This window comes from Stegastes partitus, unplaced genomic scaffold (genome assembly GCF_000690725.1).
Source record: "Stegastes partitus isolate 25-593 unplaced genomic scaffold, Stegastes_partitus-1.0.2 Scaffold749, whole genome shotgun sequence".
NCBI classification, from domain to species: Eukaryota; Metazoa; Chordata; class Actinopteri; family Pomacentridae; genus Stegastes; species Stegastes partitus.
In genome coordinates this window covers 329485-349850 of record NW_007578480.1, presented here as the reverse complement: position 1 = coordinate 349850, position 20366 = coordinate 329485, and the positions used below count along the sequence as shown (strand labels likewise).

Below are 20366 nucleotides of genomic sequence, written 5' to 3'. Positions count from 1 at the left end.
TTGTCAACTATATTATCAATTATCAGTTGTTTCAGTACTGGTTGCTGGAGAATAAATCTTTGAATATTTGCTTAGATGCCTAATAAAATGTGTCAGCCATCAAGATTTAGCGCTTAAATCCACACTTTGTACCTGGTCACTAATTAGCTCCGCTTAATAACTGCGTATTATCTCAAAGTACAGGTTAAGATAAAGAGAATGTCAATATTTGAACTAAATTTAAATAGTTAAAGTTTAACATGAGCAAAAACATCAAATAATTGTTAAGTTATTTTAGTTATTTCGCTAAAAACAAAAATGTCATCTTCCTAGCAGGACATTAAATTCATCCTCTAAGAACCATTAATTTTCAAACAAATAGTTGTTGAGATATTTCAGTCTGGATCCAAAAGTCACAGATCAACTGATTAACTGTCATTTCCACAGACTAATTGCCAGCAGCCCATTGAAAGTTTGACTCTGCTGATCCTTATCAAACACAGAGGTTTTTGTCTCCTTCAGGTCCTTCAGTCTCTGCAGTACATCGACAGCAGTGGAGCCGTGCAGCTCAAAGGCCGAGTAGCTTGTCAGATCAGCAGCCACGAGCTGCTGCTTACCGAGCTGCTGTTCGAGAACGTCCTGAGTCCGCTGGCACCGGAGGAGAGTGCCGCCCTGCTGTCCTGTTTGGTCTTTACTCAGAACACACAAGTGGAGCCGCACATCACTAACACGCTGCAGGAGGTGAGGTTTGAAAGACATTTTATCTTTTTTTTTATTTTTTTAATTTTAAGCAGAAAGAATCACCTGATTTTTGTGACAGTCCTTGACAGACTCATCTGTGACTTATTGTTTAGTCGGAAAACGTAATCTGAGCCTAAAATCAGGATAATTTGTAAAAATCACTTTTTTCTGCATGTTGTATTTAGATACGCCATTAGTTTTAACCACATTCTGGAACAAACAAAAAAAAGCAAAAAAAACATACAAATTCTGCACTTCTTGGTGCAGTTATGAAGCCATTAGTGATTCAGCTGCAACCAACAGCCACATATCAAAAATTCAGACTTTTCAGCTGAACTGCAGGCAGTGTTTACACAAAGCAGATAGGAGACAAGTATGGAAACAAATTAATATTGCATAAGATCCATACTGTGAAGCATTGTCATTTTTTCAGAATTAGTAACTTGGTAAATTTAATTTGATGCGTTCAAATTGGTGATTTTGTCTGATCAACTCTCAAAAACCTGCACCACAAAATACCAAAAGTAGATATTTGTATCATGGGTCATTTTCTGGCATTCTACTTAAAAAGCATAAAAATGAGTAAAAGATCTAAAGTCTTTCAATGTCCATCAAAAAAAAGTGAAAATCTTCACGTTCTAAAACCTGGGATTTGTGATTTTTTTTTGTTTTTTTTACAGCATTTTTGCTTTATAATAAATGTCGTCAGTGATGATCAGTGTTTAAATTTGATGTCAGCAGTTTGTTCAGTGACTGATCAACCAGCCAATAATCAACTAGTTTAATCTAAAGATATTTAGTGCTGAGAGTCAATGTTGTAACTCTTCACATTTTAGAACCTGGAGTAATTTTTTTCTTTTTCTTTTTTCTTTTTTAAAAAAAATCATTTACCCCTCATAAAGTCTTAATTGATAATCAATGTGTTAAAATTTGATGTACATGATTGATCAGCAAGCCAATTGTCAGTTCATTGTTTCTGAACTAGTTGACGGAGATGGAATCTTTAAAAATTTGTTTAGGTGTTTCATGACAAGTGTGAGGAAGAGACGTGTTGATTCCATTTTTAATTTTTAAAAAAAATCATTGATGTTCTTCTTTTTTTTTTTTTTTTTTTTTTTTTTTGTTATAACTGTATCATACTGCCATTTTTGGGTTCTCTCTACTTCTAGTCATGGTTGTGTTGTTTTCATAGAGGTGCAGGAACTTATATTGCAGTGAATAATGAACCCACAGTGAGGACTCTGTGGAAACTCAGTCACAAACAAAGTCACTCATGTTGTACAGACTTGATGCATAACATCCTGCAGAAAGGACAACAAGAACACTTCACTTGAGTCATCCCAGTCACTGAGTAAATCACTCATTCGCCTTTGCTGCGTCAGTGTACAGAGCTGCCCCGACATGAAAGTGCTTTATGAGGGCTTGAATTAATAATGACTTAAGTAGCAGTTTCTAAGTCCTCCTGTCAAAAAGGAGTAAAACACCATGGCGCAGTTTGCAAAACTGATTTCCTGGACATAAATGACAAGGTCACCCTGTTAATGCAAAGTGAAGAGCAGCTTGTAAAACGTAAATGTGTGTCTGGCAGTTTCTTACCCACTTTATCCTGTTATTTCTTTCTTGGTGTTGCTTTTTATTCCAGGGCATTGATAAGGTATTGTCAGTCGCCAAGCGAATCGGGGAGCTGCAGCGGGAGTGTGAAATACCTCAGACCGCTGAGGAGTTTGTGGGCCAGTTCAAGTTTGGTCTGACGGAGGTGGTGTACTGCTGGGCCAGAGGCATGGTGAGGTTTAACATGTGATGCATCTGGTGTTAGGATGCTGTCTTCATCTGGATAAGATCAAATGCATAGTAACGGGGCAGCCAAACAATTGTACTTATTAAAATGATCGTAGTCATGCAGACTAGTGAAAACAGTTATACTTGTGCATCTCTGATTGTAAAAAAATGTCTTTTTTTTCCTATGTATTTTTTTTCCAAAAGGTACATTCACATTTATTCTATATTTATTACATATAGAGTGAAGTATTCCACATATTTCTGTCTTAATTTGGATTATGGCTTATAGTTCATGAAAATCTGAAATTCAGTATCTCAAGTTATCAGAATAGAAGGTCCAGTGAGTCGACTGGCCAATCAAGCACAGTAATATCATTTTTCTGTAAACCATTGGATGGTAGTTTTGCCTATGTGGGCAGCTGCTCAGTCCTGCTGCAAAAAGAAATCTGCATCTCCATAAAGCTTATCAGCAGATGGAAGCATAAAGCGCTTTAACATCTCCTGGTCGATGCTGTTTTGAGTAAAGATTATGGTTAAAAAAAAAAGAAAAAAAAAAAAGGCCTGAAATATTTCACTTTAAATGTAATGAGTGTTTTCACTTCTTAAAATAACTGATGGAAAACATAAAACTTTTTTGTGATGGTCTAATTTTTTGAGATGCACCAGTGTGCCCTCTGTTGCTCTCAAAGCAGCTTTGCAGAGTCCATATCAGCCTTTGACAGATTGATTTGAGCAAGCTTTGTAAGACTCTGGTGGGTTTAGTGGAAGTGCACAATTGTATGCTGCTAAACGGACAGTTTAAGTCCTTTGAAGACCCACAGTTGACATGTTCCCAGAGTGGTGTTCTGCTCTGGACCAGGTCAGCAGAAAAACATTTTAGCCACTTAAAAAGAGGTCCACCCAAAAAAAATGTACTGTGTGTAAATGTACGCTACATTTAGAGTATTCTCACTGCTTTACCTTGGCGTCACTGCAGGTTCTGAACCTTACAACTTCTGTATTCCTACACATAAGTGCCGCCATTCTGCACACTGTTCTTCACTGCACAGCTGTTCCAATTCAAGCAGTTTGAAGTAGCTAAACACTTCACATCACCTCACAAAACCCCACTTCAAAGACACTAAACTACCCCTTTAATGCGGGTGTAAATGTATGCTAAACACATGGATGTAGGATCAGACGGGCGCCTGCACGTCATCATGAGGCGGTTTGACTCAGGAAAGTGTAAATGCAATCTGTGGAGTTTCTTAAGAAAAAGATCCACCTTAATCCAGCTAACAAGTAATCAGGGTCACCTGCTCTTTCTCCACTAAAAGACAGAAAAGGGTATCGCAAACTAATGCTAATCCACCAGCTGTGACTGGTGTGCATCTTTAAATCCAAACAATGAGGGTTGAAACCTGATGAAGAGAAACTTATTAATGAAAAGATCAGATGTCAGTATCAAGATAATGTATCAAATTATAGATTACATGGTGTAATACCAGCTGTACATGGGGCTGATTAATTTATTATTATTATGATGATGATGATTATTATTATTATGTGTATAGGAGAAATCACACAGCCATCTCAACCCTGAAACCCATCGAAGGGATTAAAAGGCATTTTGCTTTGAAGAAATCACTAAAATTACACATTTTTTTAGAAAACAGAAACAGTAAAACCTGAGAGAATCCCCTGATTTCCAACTTTCTGATGGTCTTTAAACTACTCGTCTGTAATGTGCATTTTTATCAGAAAAAATAGTCAAATCGATGCTTAAAGTTGTGATATTTCATCAAAAATCATAATCATGTCATTCTACGTCTTATTTGAAGATCAACCAAAAACAAAGCATTTCCAATGAACAGTCTCATCACAAAAGAGTTTATGTGTGATCGACTGAGATTGATCAGTTTGTCCCCTGCAGCTGTGTCTCTATTTTCCTAATGTTACACTGTTCTGTCACTTTTAACGCCCACAAAAGTCCAGATCTTAAAGCTACCTTCTGATGATGTCCTGGTTTGTGGTCACGGCTTGTGTTTCTTGTTCAGTTTGTGGAGTCTTGAGGGACATTTGTGAGACCACAGACAGAGAGACGGGGCTGCATCAAAGCTTCAATTTATCAATAATTGGTTAATAGATATAAAGATACCAATAAATGCCAAATATCGGCCATGATGATCGGTCTATCCCTAGTTTTTACTGCACTTCACTTCATTTACAGAGTGTCTTACAGAAGCAATCATCACTTTGTTATAGAATCAACTGTTTACTGGTGTTTTTTCTTAAAACACTTCAACATCAAGACACTTAACTCCTCTTCTATCCCAGCCCTTCGCAGAGATCGCCCAGCTGACTGACGTCCAGGAGGGGACGGTGGTCCGCTGCATCCAGCGCCTGGACGAGGTGCTGAAGGAGGTGCGTCAGGCCGCCCGCATCGTGGGAGACTCCGTCCTGGGCAGCAAGATGGAGAAGGCGTCCCTGTCCATCCGCAGGGACATCGTCTTCACCGCCTCCCTCTACACCCACTGAAGTGTTTCTTTGTGTGCAAAGTGTGAGACAAATGGAGGAGCATCTGGGGAAGGTTGGAGGTGTGATGTTTACATGAAGAAGGGACTGATTTTAACCAACAGACCAAATGAACATGGAAAATGTGGATTGTAATTTATTGTACAGTAATAAAATCTGTATTCAGAAACCTGTCTTCCTGTGATTTCTGTTTGTAGCATCACCAGATTATTTTGACCTTCTGCAGCAAAAAAATTACACAGAAAATCTGCCAGAAGAATCAATTGAGAACTGACGTGGGTCAAATGTCACGTAAGGAAGGAAATCCACCCAGTTCAGCCTCTTTGTTGCGCTTTAATGGGATGTTCCAGCCTGTGCGTTTTTTTTTCTTCCCCTCTCCACAATCCAGGCTGTCGCTTTAAGGCAACGATAGCTTTGTGTCTCGTTAATTCAATGTACGGCGACGCGTTAGCGGAGAGACCTTATTAGAAGCGGCCACACAGAGAGGAGAGAGAGCAGACCTGTGCGCACGCTGACGCACGACTGCCCTCGATTTAATACAGAAAAAAACTGAAGTTTACATTAAAACGTGGGTGTTTTCTTTTTTCTTTTCTTTTTTCTCTTTTTCTTTTTTTTTTTTCTCCTTTTTTTTTGTAAGGATGAAGGCGTCCTGAGGATGGGCTGCACACGCTTGGAATAACCGGAATCACCGCGCACCAAAAAGGTTTTCTTTTCTTGCTTCTTTATTCACACCAGCAGCTGGAGTAAAAGAACACATCCGAGGACAGAAGATCGGAAGGCATGTCGTCTGAAAAACACGGTGAGATGATTTTAACTGTGTGATGGAGATCATCTGGAGCCGCTGCTTCTATAGGAGGATGCACCGCGGTGCGGGTGCAGCTTAAGGGGGGGGGATTTTTTATTTTTTTTTTTTTAAATCACCACAGGGGCTTTAAATCAGAGACTTTTTTTTGTGATTATATCTGTGCGTAAAATCAGAATTGTATCTATTTTTTATCCTAAATGTAAAGATTTTCTGTCAAATCCCACGCACTCCTTGTTCTTTTTCTCTCCATATACGCGCCTTATCACCATCATTACACACAGGCCTACGTCTCCTGGCATGATGTGGGTGTCCTTTTACGCCTTTACAGCCTTTAATAACAATAAAAAGATAATCTCACCTTTCCAGTTTCTATTATTTGACGGTTTTAAAGCACCAACTCGTGCAGATGGAGCTCAAACTCCCAGAAAACTACAGCTTTCCATTGAAAAACACATAGAAACGAAGCTGGTGATGACACCTGATTTTTATCATTGGAGCAGCAGGCTGCAGTTTTTTGGGCTGCAAACGTGACCACTGTCTCGTGTGTTAATCAGATCTGTGGGGCTATAATTAAACAATGGGTGGACAACAGCATCCAGTGATGCTAATCAAACAGCTACAGCACTCCTGCCGGGGTATTTATGAGGAAGCAACCACAGCAGTATTGATGGAATACAGATAGGATGCTGATGTAACACATGTAATGTCAATGATCTGCAAAGTGTTAGTTTATCAGCCTCTTCAAAGCTCCTGTATCCAACATCCAAATGCGGCAACCAGATACAGGTCATTTTTAAACATCCTGTCCTTTATCCTGTCTTTGTTATAGGAATAATAAGGACACTGATTACAGAATTATTTGTAAATGTGGGGATTGTTGCAGGATTGTGTAACATTATTGTGTCCCACTGCCACACATTTTGTGCACACAGTCATCAGGTAGAATTGAGCTTTTCCTGTTACTCAGCGTCTCCTGTGAGAAGAAAAGAAATCTGTGTGCAGTTGCTCATAAGTTGTCTGGTAACAGGAGAATTTTCTATTTGACCAGTAAAACCTACAGCTTTGATCAGTGCCTGACTCAGCTGCACTTCCACTTGTCATAAAGAATAAAACATATAAACATATAATCCAATCAGAACCTGCTGTACTGATTGTACGATGTGCAATCTGTGTATGAACAGCTGTATGACTGTATATGTTTACATAAATTGTCACCAGTGTGTGATTCACAGGTGTGTTTCCATTTATTCTCGCTATCATATTGCATTATTATCAGTTGATGTGCTTGATGTCTTTGTTCCTGTTTGTTTGTGATGTTAAGAGTAAATGCTCTTAACATCACAAGCTAACTTGGAACAATTTATTAAGTATTACTAAGTTTTTGTTTTTTGTTTTTTGTTTTTACTGTATATATACCATTTAATAACAGAAAATGTCCTATGACCAGTATTTGTTGTAAATGTCACTTTTTTATAATATATTTGCAATTAAATAACAGGAAAATGTCCTGTTAAAAGGTACAATATCTTGCAGTTTTTGTTTTGGGAAGGTTTTTTTTTTGTCTGTACATTTGTTTTTCAAATATAAACACAGTGTTTTTTAATTAGAGGACAAAATTTGGGTAAAGAGCTGCCAGTACTTTATCTGTTATTTTATAGCTTAATTTCTTAAAGTGTAGGAACAAAAAAGAGGCAAGAAAAAAAGGAAATAATCGTGAAATAATACAACATGGTAAAGTAAAAAAGAAAAGGTTTATAAAAATATATACGTATACAATTGACTGATATCTACTGTGTTATAGTGGCAACAAAATGATGCTTGTAATTACATGTTGCAGAACAATGACTCCAAAGGACAACCTTTGGAGCCCAACAAATGCACTTTGCATCCAAATTCACTTCCTTTTTTCTCAGCTGAGTTGCTCCTGAAGTCTTTAATGCAGCGAGTTGTAAACATTTGCCTGGTTTGTCAACTCTGTAGGCATTTTTGTTCGGCACATATTTCCCCCATGCAGTTTCTAAGTTATACAGTTTTCCATCATCACTGATCTAATAATTCCAGATTCCAGACAATCTCCTATACAGATACACAAAAAGATATCTTCACTGCCAGCAGTTTATGGAAAGATATGTGTAAAAGCATAACATTTTCATTTTTCATTTCATTTTTTCCTTTCTATTAAGGGTATAAATAACTCTGGAAATATTATCGTAATATATAATGTAAGATCTGAATAGCCTGGACTGTTATGAATAAAACAAGATACAGCATGAATGGTTTGTCCTTAGAATGACCAAGATAAGAGCATAAACATGAAGGTAGTGAAATTCCCCTGGGGCCTGATGGGGTTAAATCCCCACTGACCTCAGTCTATTTATTCTTCTTACTCCACTTATCCACATATAGGTTTATGTGACATTTCATACAGGCTCTGACCTACTACAAGGTTATTCTTTGTGGATGTTGCTTTTTTTTTTCTTGGGCACGTCTGCTAAAAAAGTGTTGTTTAAAGTCACTGTCACCTGTTTTTGATCAGGATTCAACTGAAAATCCTCCACACGCAGATTCCGGACTCAGAAACATCTCCAGATCTAAATACACAGAGATGTCACAGGCCCGTGCTGCTCGTCACCTCATGACCTTTTAAAGGTGTCCCTTCCCTCGCGCTGCCTCCTCTTCCCCTCTGTCTGTTTCTGGTCCACTTCCTGCTTGTGACAGGGTTGGGAACTGTTACGTAAAGCCGGTCCCCGAGCACGAGTCGTCATCCCTCATCACTCAGCCACTCCACTTGCCTCCCGCCTCCTGCTCTGCTTTTTCTGTCCCATCAAATCCTCCTTCCTTCCTCCGTCCATCTCCATTTTTCTTTCCTTCTCCTCCTCATGTCCCTGTCAGAGCGGATTACCCCAGCCACCTCCCCGCTGCGAAAATACAACACCCCATCAGTCATTTTCAGTGTTAAACAAACACAAAGGGAGCTGAGGTGTTTGCGTCAAACGTCCAGAGGCAGATGGATGCATTGGAATGAGTTTCTTCCGTGGCTGAAATGCCTCATTTCTAACTGCTAATAAACATCATTGTGAAGGCAGAAGCATAGAAAAAGGCCTTTCTTCTTCTTGGGGATCGAAAATGTCAATCACTGTCATCATTAGACTGCAGGTTGGGAAATATCAGGCTTTGCAAATGCCTTTTGAAGTCTTGCTGAGGAGCTGTGTAATTGTTTTTTCTCCTCTTCAGCAGCCAGATAAGACGCATTACATTCAATAAGCACGTGTAGCAGTGCTCCAGTTAGATAACATGCCCTCACTCTTACATCTGTTTCTTTTATTGTTCTTCCTCTGCCTTTTCTATTTCTGATTGCTCTCCTTCTCCGTCTTTTCCTCCCTCTTCTTTCTTCTTCATCATCCTCTCTCAGGGCTCGATGACTCCGGCCGTCAGACCATGCAGCCTCCTCCCTATCTGCCCGGCCCACAAGACCCCAACGTTCCCCAGCACCCCAACATGCCTCCGGCACCGGGCACGCAGCCCAACTACCCCCCTCCGCCTCCTCCTCCAGGCTCAGAGGGATACCTCCAAGAGACTCAGTTCCACTGCGGACCAATGGGACCTCCGGGGGCCCCGCAGGGCTACACCGTCCAGACCCAGGGCCCTGGAGGCACCATGGCGCACCCCCCTGTGGGCTACCTCCACCCAGGATACCCGCTTCAGCTGCAGCCCTGCACGGCTTACGTACCCGTCTACCCCATGGCATCAGTGAGTATAAAGGCTTCACAAATTTCCCATCAGGCTGATGCAGAGTTTGAAATTCCCAACTTTACATTCACAGATCTAATTCTGATGTTGCAGGTGAATCATTTCTTATAATTTACTGTAGTGTTACTCAGTAGGAACATGAATTTGACGCTAATTGTAGGAAAAAATTATACTAGTTATGTTGGTCCTGGTGCTTTAAACTGTTCCTATTTTCTATCTCCGTCCAGTGTCATATTTCTTTCTCTTATTTCTATTTTCAATCAATTATTTTTGTTTCAGTCAAGATTTCTTTATTTGTCATTTCTCTGTGCACCAGTGCACACAATAATATCGTTCTCCCAGCCTTTATCAATACCACAGAATAGAAAACGATTGAGAGTAGTTTGGAAATAAGTAATAAGAATTAAAATGAACAGAAATCACTAGAAAACAAGTAACATAAAAACATGGAAGAGCTTGAGCACAACATTTTAAAGTGCTAAATAAAGTTCAATTAGCAGCACAGTATGTTAAATTTACCTGATCTTATATTTAAAAATGTGTATCTGGACAGTTGTATATGCTTTCACTTCATAAATGTGTGGGCTGGTTTATTATTTTTTGTCTTATTTTATGGCTTATGCAGATATAGATCCACAAGTGGGATGTTTGCTACCTTACATTGTACTTTTTCTGTCATATCAGTGAGACAAACTTCACTCTATAAGTCATTTCATTTGCCTGCTGTGTGGCTGATCCATTAATTACCTGGACATTTAACTGTGCATAATTAATAATAATTATCTAAAAACCTCCCTAGGGAAGTATTAGAAAATGTGTCAAATTTTGCGTTACTTCCGAAACTACATTTGTTTTAGTTGTCATATATCATGACCTCCGTCTCACTGCTGTGAAAGTGCTGCAGTTTTAGTCACATTTTTCATTTTAAAAAAAGTTTCCTGCAGTGTCTGAAACAGCTCTATTGGTCGATGATGCTTTTATGTACTTATTTTTGAAGAAGAGGTCATAATACTACAGTTAAATAGCCGCTGAATGCTTGTTCCTCACACTGTTGTGTTAACAGATTGTTTGCATTATTTATCATATGCACTTTGTTAAACAGATTTGGAGTTCCAGATTATATTTTATTAGTCTAAAGGACACTTAATTTTTTACACACAGGTTGATTCAGAGTGAAAAACAGTACATGAGAGTTTTACATCTCCAAGACTCTAAATAAATTATAAAATTAGACCACTTTGACTGCAAGGAGCTATCAAATATGCTGTGAACCATAGTACCTAAAAAAAAATTTGGTTGAGCTGCAAGCAGTTTATATAAATATAAAGCCTGTCCTCAAGATCTTTATTGGTTTTGTGCCATTTAATAATTCAACATATACCTGTTGTTTTTTGTTTTTTTTAAAATTTGTGCTACAAATGGGAACACATTAGTTGATAAAACAATTGTAAACTGCATTACCGAACATCAAAGTGGCAAAATGAGGCAGCGGAAAGTGACTGTGAATCATCAAACAGAGGAAAGTGCAGCTGTGTAGTGTCCTAATTGTAATTTCTGTGTGCAGAGGACTACAGGAGTGTGGGTTTGAATGCAAATATAATATTTATCAAGAGCTAAAATCTGCTCTGCAGCATACTCAACTTGCACAAATGCACAAATTGATCTTTGTGATTTTTAGACATTTCCAGGAAGGAGGCTGATGAATTTAATCTGATGAGGTTTAGACATGCACAGTGATTGGTGTCTTTGAACACAGCGCACACTTGCAGCTAATTGGAAAAAAAAACACCAATTGTGACAACAGTTTAATTTAGAGGAACTTTAAGCAACAATGCACTCTGCTGTCTCCTTTGCAGTGTTGCAGCTAATTACAGCCAGGAAATATGAACACACAGTGTGAGGCAGAGTTACCTCTCGGCTCTGCAGGTGGTTAGTAATAAAGCAAACCTGGTGAAAATTGTCCAGTTGGCTTTGAAAGCTAATCTTCGAGGGGCTCTGCACTGTGATTAAGTCGTCTCTGACGTCTCGCCTGACTCTCACGACTCCCACACTGTAAAATATTCATCTAAATCGATTTGACAGACGGCTGTTAAGAATGCAAATAAAGCCTTTTTTCCCTGTTGTTCCCTGTCCATCACCAGTAATCCTGCTGCCGTCCTCCTCTTCGCTCACGTCACTATGTTCCCATGTCTTTCGAGTGGAAAGTGCTTTGTAAGCTGCTCTACTGTTTTAAAAACATACTCTCTGTCTCTGCTCAGGGTCAACCCTACATGCCGGCGGGGGGAGCCCACCCAGGGATCCCACCGGGTCAGATTCACCCCATGCAAATGCCGCCCAGCATCACCCTGATGGACCGTCGACCGCCTCACGACTATCTGCCCATCGCAGTCCTCACCACTGTCTGCTGCTTCTGGCCCACAGGCATCATTGCAATCATCAAAGCCGTGCAGGTTGGTGCTGCTGTGGATTTTCTGTTTGATCTTTGGGCTTCATATTAACGTAATACCACATTTACTGAGGACTTTGGAATGAAATTCAGCCTGTAAAGAGGGCCTATTATGTGTTTCCTTATTTTCTGCTTTACATATAATGTTAAATTATCAGACATTTGTATTAAAAGTAATTTCTGTGAGCCAATATCTCAGACTTTTTTGATGTCGGCTCATTACGGATTCCTTTATACAGTCCTCCAGGCAAACATGCCCACAAAGTTAAAGAACAGACTTCTTGGCAAATGTATGCACATATTCTTGCAAAATAGTCTGCTTGAGTGGTATTCTAGGCATTTAATGTACTGCAATACACAGATAGCCAGCGGTGAAGGTAGAATAATGTTTTGCTAGCCACATTACCTTTGGTATATCCTGATTGTAGGTGTTTTCCACTTCACATTTTACTGTATTATCCCTAATATTAACTGGGACATACTGTGTATAGGAAACATTTTTCATACTGCTTATATTCAAAAGCCGAACTCCACCATTATGTCACACAATAGGCACTTAAAGAGTTTAATATTTACCAAACACAAAACAAATGTTTGTTCCAGATTGGATTCGTGCTGACGTATATGCGAATGGGTTTGGAAAGTTATTTCAAGAATGAGAATTGATGTTACTGAGCAGTTCTACAGGTTGCTTTCAGAACTTCCACACTAACAAGAAGATGAGTGGGTGCTCATAAGCACTGAGGGAGGCTTCCTGAAGTTAGCCAATCAGAAGAAACAGGGCTTTTAGCAAGGCGGGCCTTAAAGCACCTAGCTAATTATTGTGTATTAAAATTTGATCTGGAAAGTTGGAATGTCCAAGGTTCCTAGTTAGAATTTTCAACTGGAATGCACCTTTTAGTCAGATCTTCAACTGAGAAAGTCAGAAGAACATCATCAACCTCGACTTCCAAATCCAAGATGGATGCTCAGTGCATCGACAGTAGTGTTTGTTAGCACTTCTGTCTTATTTGTGTCTCAATATATCAGTTGTACACACAGTTCTGGTTCAGTCTCCCAGTGGATATGTAGCTACGTTTTTTACATGCAATACACAGTAATGCATTGTTATCAACTGGTGTTGCTAACAATGGCTAATCTGAAAGCAAAGGCTTTCCTGGAGGTCTGCATCCTGCTTTGTCCAACTTGCTGGAACACAAAATAATATCGCCTGTTTCAGACAGAAACTGAAGGGCTTAGTAACTGGTACTACGAGATATACATTCCTGATCAAAATCTTCAGACCAGTTAAAAAATTGCATGAATTTGCATTTTGCACTGTTGGATCTTAGGAAGGTTCTAAGTAGAGCTTCAAAATGCAAAAAGAAGAAATGGGAACACGAGACCAAAAGTTTTGAGCAGGCAATTTATTGAAAACAACAATTTAACTCAAATAGGCTGCTCATGCTGATTTTGTTCTGTAGTTTTTCCTGTTGTCCCATGAACAACCTAAAATTAAGAGTTCTTTCCCTGCCTTGTCTGTGGCCAGAAGCGTATTTGTCACTATTAACGATGTAAATATTTAAAAACAGGTGATAAGTGGATATTTTATTTTTAATGAAAATGCATGAATTTCCTCAAACCGCTGGACGCTGTGGTTTTCAACACACACGTAACTCCAACAGAAATAAATAGAGCATTTTGGGGGGAACTATTTTCATCTGCGGATTAATATGGATTTGGTGACCTATGAGTATTTTCAGAAGCAGGACGTGTGTGAGGCTTTGATTCTGCAGTTCTGTGTTGATCGTGAACGTTTTTTTGGTAGTTTTTGGACATCGATGGAGCTATGTGGCCCAAAAATGGAATACATTGATCTTTGGCTACATATTATACACTGTTTATGGGGGGGAAATGAAAAAAAGAGAATGTTGACAGCTTTATGCCTTTTGTTATATCAGTTTGCAACTAAATATCATCTATTTGAAAAGTAAGTCTTGCAAATTCTAAAAGAAAATCACATTAAGTGTTGCTATTTATTAGGGTCAACAGGTAAATGTCCTTTTCTGACAAGAAAATAACTCGATAACAAACATTTTATTGTTATTTTAATTGGAACAGGCTGGAAATTGTACACACACACACACACACACACACACACACACACATATATAAAAAAGATACTCATGCTTGTAAACAAACACACCCTGCTGCATGTGACTGTTAGGAAAGATCGTTCATCCCTGACAGCTTGTGTCAAAGCAGGATGTGATGGGAAAAACCCCATCACATCCTGCTTTTTAGTGCATCCCTTCCTTCCTGTTAACATGGAGTGCAAAATAACAGTAGTACCTGTTTATACTGAGTCAAAATGCAGAAAAAATATTAAAATTTAGAAGTTTTTGTGGTTGTGAATGGAAAACAGGAGAAAATAAGTGTGCAAAATCAGAATGAAATCGTCATCAACAGAGGAGAACCGTGTCAGGATTTATATTAGACAAAGTTCATCTTTGACTCTCTTGATGCTGCAGGTTAACCTGAGGTTAGACACGTAAAGTCTCAGCCTGGTGGCTCTCATACTTCACGATGCCTGTTGTTTATCTCCATAATGGCAGTCTGTGCTGACCAACATGCACTCAATAGCTCACATTATGTAACTGCACCATTGTCAGTGCAACGGGACAGAATGGATTTTTTCCTCTGGGCCCTGCTCAGCTGGCTGTGAGTTGAGCTGAGCTGACAAGGCATGGACCCACCGGTCGGCACTGTGTATGTTGTTATAGTGTGTTAATGTTGCGTGGAGTGGCCTCTTTCTGCACATTCAGCCTGTGCTGCAGTGAAATCGATCCGTCCACAGCGTATCTCTCCTGCTCCCACTCGTGCATTTTCCCGTTACATAACATATATTCTAAATTGTCTCCTCTCTCTCTCTCTCTCTCTCTCTCTATCTCTCTCCCCCCCACATCCCACCTCCCCTCCTGCATCACTTTAGGTGCGTACTGCGATAGCCCGAGGGGACATGGTGACGGCGGAAATAGCCTCCCGCGAGGCACGCAACTTCTCCTTCATCAGCCTGGCTGTGGGCATCGCCTCCATCGTGCTGTGCACCATCCTCACCGTGGTTGTCATCATAGCCTCACAGCACCACGATGACGACTGGGAACCCTAACTCCTGTGCCGATCTCCTGATGGGGCATATATTTAGCTAGCTAACTTCTCTCAATCGTTTTGGAGGAAACAGGAGAACCTGAAAATGCATTCAAACTGTTTTCTGCTTGCCGGCCCTCAGCTGCACACACAGCTCTGACCCAACCTGCTGCCATCAAACACCCACCGATGACCAAAAAAAAAACCAAACAAACAAAAAAACAACCGATCACACCTGACGTTTTGATGCCAAATGCAAGCAGCTGTCAAACGAGGCCCGGTATTACTGTTAGCGCAGCGGCCTCTTTAATATTTACACTCAGATATGAGCTACAGGAGAGAAACAAAGCTCCTTGCATTAACAATTCATTTGACACTGATAAATTCATACTTCCCTTTGCTGATGTAGTTAGATGAGAGGATAGGTCACTGTGTGTTTTAAGTATTTACGGACCTTCGCAGTCGCTGCAATTTGAGATACCACATCCAAAAAGGTTTATTTAGCATAGTTACATGCACATTTTAGTAAAATACTTTTCTTTTTTAAATAAAGTGCCATGTTGAAACAGTGTTGATTTACATAGTACCTTTGCTGCATTTCCAGTGTTAGAGGGCGATTTAACACACCAAATGGAGACTGGACTGTCAACCAAACAGAGTATTTATTTCAGATTTGTGTGGACATTTTAACCGGATGAGATGATACCTAACTTGTGGATTACATGCTTGTTAATTTATTTAAAATCTGTTATTTATTAATTTATTCGATATCTACCCACACATCGACTTTTGTCCAACATAATTTACAGTATATCACCAGTTTATTGCCGCTATCTGACACTTTGAATTGGTATAAATTTGATATCTTTAAGATCTTTGCACTTTGTAGTAACCAGATGAGATGATGCAGCTGCTTACATTCATAGTCCTTATTAGTGCATGATGAATATAAATTTAAGCTATTGGGCTTTTAGTGCAAAACTAGTTTGTCTCCCAGCTGTTCGTGGGAACATTTCCTGAAATCAGTGTGTGCTGCAGTGTTTTTCAAAATGAGCTACTGTCAAAACAAGAAAAAGAGACGACTTAGGCGATAAGTATTTCAGTATTAGGTTTGCAAATATTGTTTTTCGCGAGTACTTTAGAAATGTAGTAGCCTTTTTTTGTGTTGCACATCTTTTGCTATTTACTCTTTCGGACACTGTTTATGAAACTTTAGTGCAACATTAGACATATGAGGCAACATAACCCTGCATGTCATCCTCAGTTTGTTTCCATTCGTCTTAAATATTAAGGCTGTAGACGTGCGGCTCCTATAATGTTGTTACTCTGCAAACTGGGTTTCCACCCCCGTGCGAGTTTGGTTTCCATAATGTAACGTAGTTCTGAACAGCAGGCTGTAACACAACAGTATAAAATATTACGTGACGTTTCAGGAGTTATGAAATGAATGTTTCCAATAGGAGAGAGAGAAAGTATGAATGCCTACACAGTGTTGCAGCACTTTCCTCTCTTGAAGCCCCAGTTAAATCCCTTATTCTCTCTCATTTTGTCTTTCTCCTGATCGCTTGAGTTAATGGACCTAATAACATATCTCTTGTGCCCCCCTGACCTCACCCTTCATGTTCCTTTTCCTCTGTTGGTCCCTATGATGACGATATTTTTAACAGATTATATAGAGAGATTTAAATCTATGAAAAATATGTTTCATGACAATGAACACAAATAGAGACAGTGTAAACACAGTTTATGCTGTAGTTTATTATTATTATTATTATTATTATTATTATTATTATTATTATTATTATTACATATGTATATTATTGGGTTGAAACCCACCTGGGCCCATATTGATCACTCAGAGACAAGGACTTACACTACAACTGTATTCTTCTTCTGCATTTTATTTTTTACATACATTTTATTTGTGTAATATTTTACAATATACAAATAATATTCTACACAAAATCTGCTTTCCAGTGCTGTAAAATTGCTGTTTTCCCATTTTTTTGTTTTCCCATATTGCAAAAGAAAGGGGGAAAAAAAGTGTTAATTAGTGAGCTTTAGAGGCGCTAGTAGGTGGACTGTATGACATTTGGACAGAGCTAAGCTAGCTGTTCCTCCCTGTTGCTAAGCTAAGCTTACTTTATTGCACAGATTTGAGTCTCTGAGCAAGAAAAGCTAAATAAATAAACCTCCCAAACTGTTAAACTACTTAATTACGTTAAGGAAGAATAAAATGTCAGCTAAAGTTGCGAAGCAGGACTAATAGGTCAGCTATGTTTCCTTCTCTCTGTGTGATAAATAGAGGCCTTGTGGTTTTATTGACACAGTAATATTCAGTGTAATATGAAGCACAGTGCAGTTAAGTATTATATTATTGTACAGAAGGCTCTGGCAGTGACTGTGTGCCTGCTGAACAGAGTCTCTCCTGGCATATCTTGTGTATCTGGCGCTTTCTGGTAGGACGAGCTGCAGCCGGGAGATGTGTTCCCCATTTGCTTTTCATTTTTTTGTTTGTTTGTTTGTTTGTTTGTTTGTTTTTGAGCTTGTAAATGCGGCAGGTTGCTTGTTCAAAAAAAAAAAAAAAAAAAACAAAAATGTATGACCTGTGTACATGTGGTTCTCTCTGGATTTATTATTCTGATTCTGTTCATGGCTGTGTTGCACATGCATTGGTTGTTTCTGACTTCAGTTGTTTGAGTAATGAATAAAAGAATAATTTTTGGTTGTGAACGATGCAAAGGCGATGTCTCGTTCTTCGGGTTTGTTTTCCACCTCTCCATCCTCTCAGTCTCTGTGGCATCTCCTCTCTCCCTCATCACCGAGATGCTATTTATAGTTGCCCCGGTTTTCTCCTTCTCCGTCTCTCTTTCCTCTCTCTGTCAGAACATGAACTACAGTATCTCTCCCTATCTGCTATATCTAATCGCAGGAGGTCTTGCAGCTTCTGCAGCTGCACCACATTAACATGCCTACACCCTCCCTAACCACGTTTGCAACACCGCTACTGTAACCGTGTTATATTGACCACATGAGGCCCTTCTGTTTTTCCATGCCTTTGGTTCAAATTTAAAATGGTTCAACAACAGTTGAATTCCAATGAATGTTCACACGCACATTCATCATGATAACTTGGGTTGTGAGTCAAATACCTCAACACCTATTGGATAGATTGTAGTGAAATTTGCTCACACAATCATGTTTCCAATAATTGCAATCTATAATGTATAATCTAGCTTTTTCTATTAGATCAAATAAGTTTGTTTGTGACCAAATACCTGCAAACCTAATTACATTTCATGGAGCAAATGTTCCCTACCTGCAGCTACAAACCCTCCTTGTATTTGTGCCACTTCTCTTTAGATCACAGGCCAGCTTAAATCACTTCAACAATCATTTCAAAACCTTTTTATTTTCTCGGCTTTATGACTGGCTAAATGTTTTTTTTATCATTTTTTCACCCATGTGTGGTTTAATTTGTATTTTGAGTTGCATTTTGCACAGAATATTGCTATATAAGTAAAGTTTTCTAATCATTTGTTATTACCAGTTACAGCAATTACCAATCATTTGGAGTATTGGTTAATATAAAGCAAAACTGGCTCTCTTTTGGCTCTATTTTTGGTCTCCACCACCTCCTAAAAGAAAATATATGGCTGTTTTGTTGCTAAATATGATATTGTGTTCATCAGCTAATGCCAATTAAGTCTGTGTGGCTGTGACAGTGAATAAAAACTGAATATTTGCAACTAAAAGCTGAAAGACACTGTAATGCACACATTTTCATTTGATGCACTATTTTGAATAAAAAATATGGATTATGACCTTTTTTAAATATCAAAAGGAATCAATCCAACACAAAGGAGATTGGAGGGTAAAGGTGGGAGCCAAGCCAGCCTGTGTGCCGGATCACAGATGGCCACTTAGCCTCCTGAGGAGAGCCAGCGTCTCTGAGATCATTTAACTCGGCCTCACGCTGCAGCCTTTCTCCTCCATCACTCAGCCTCGGCCTCCTCCTGGATCGACCACGCTGGCTGCCTCGCTGTGTGTTTTAGTGTCGTCCTGCTGCTCACTCGCTGGGCTGTCGTCTCCGCTGCAGCATCAGGACTGATGTGTGATCACTGGTGATATTTCAGGATGCCGGGAGGTGAGCTCAGCCTCCCGCAAATACCAGTCCACCTAAAACCACAGGTGTGAGGACTCAAAGGCAAGAAGTGTGCCAGGAAACTGAAGCCAGTGACTCATGTTAAAGCTCTTTCTGCATCATTACACACCTGCATCAGGGAGATTCACTTTATTTCTCTTCATGTTTCAAATCGCTTGTGGGGACTTCATTCACTCAAGTACTGTATTTATTAGCAACATAGAGGTTTGACTGCTTTATTTTAGCATTTTCAGGTACACTTTTACTTTTGTCAGACATATTTTACAACTGTGGCAGATTTAGATTTACACACTAAACAGGTTATCACATTGAAAAAGTTTACGTTTTTATGAACACACTGCCTAAAGTTACATTGGTAAGAAGGTAAAATAAGCCTGTCCAGTTTTATTGTGCACCTGCATGCACCACAATTTAGATTTTCTTGTGCCACTTTTGGTTTTATTTTTTTTTTTTGCACCTTTTTTTTTTTTCTTTATTATGTTTACTTTTGAAAAGTCATCTGTAAATCACTTCCATTTGCTCTAGTTTGTAGAAAAGACAGGTTTGAAAAATACAATATACAGTATAATAAAAGCAACACCTTGTTCAATAGAACTTTTTCTTTTGATACATGAAGTATGTTTAGTTGATACTTTCATCTTTTGAGTTCACAAAGTATTTTTAGATTGCAGCATTTTCAATTTTTATTCAAATAAAAAGTCTTGAATCTTCTAACTCCCGTTTGAGCGAAAGTACAGAAGTATTGTCTACAGAATGTACATAAAGTTTCAGAAGTTAAATAGATGTATTTCACTAAAAGATTTTTAGATTATTGTGTTGCATCAATGCTTAACCACTGATTTTGTTTTTTTAACACTATTTTTAATGAATCTTTAACATTATACAAACAAGCAATCAAACAATATGGTGTCAAAAGACAAACAAATCAACTAAAATAAGGAAAATTTAAAAAAAAAACAAAAAAACAGCACAACAGACACACATACAGTTTACACAAATCGCTCAGCATTCAGCAGCCCATCCTAAAGCACCTTGTTCAAGAAAGTCCAACAGTTGTTTCC

The 20366-nt window shown here is 38.9% G+C and overlaps 2 protein-coding genes across 2 annotated transcripts; both read left to right on the top strand.

The window, feature by feature from the left end:
* Window positions 1-426: 426 nt before the first annotated feature.
* skic2 (SKI2 subunit of superkiller complex) lies at window positions 427-5182 on the top strand (the record flags this gene model as incomplete). Its single annotated transcript, XM_008291559.1, has 3 exons — window positions 427-720; window positions 2363-2503; window positions 4816-5182. Coding segments are annotated over 3 exons (636 nt in total), but the record flags the coding sequence as incomplete, so codon positions are not given.
* Window positions 5183-5719: 537 nt separating this feature from the next.
* Window positions 5720-15202, top strand: LOC103364435 (proline-rich transmembrane protein 1-like). Its single transcript, XM_008291555.1, has 4 exons — window positions 5720-5812; window positions 9231-9568; window positions 11827-12018; window positions 14986-15202. The coding sequence occupies exons 1-4, from the start codon at window positions 5794-5796 to the stop codon at window positions 15160-15162; spliced, it is 726 nt and encodes a 241-aa protein (XP_008289777.1). The 5' UTR covers window positions 5720-5793; the 3' UTR covers window positions 15163-15202.
* The last annotated feature ends 5164 nt before the right edge of the window (window positions 15203-20366 follow it).

Coding starts and splice junctions, on each gene's coding strand:
- LOC103364435 (XM_008291555.1), top strand. Junction 9,569..11,826: donor CCGTCTACCCCATGGCATCA/GTGAGTATAAAG, acceptor GTCTCTGCTCAG/GGTCAACCCTACATGCCGGC. Junction 12,019..14,985: donor CAATCATCAAAGCCGTGCAG/GTTGGTGCTGCT, acceptor GCATCACTTTAG/GTGCGTACTGCGATAGCCCG.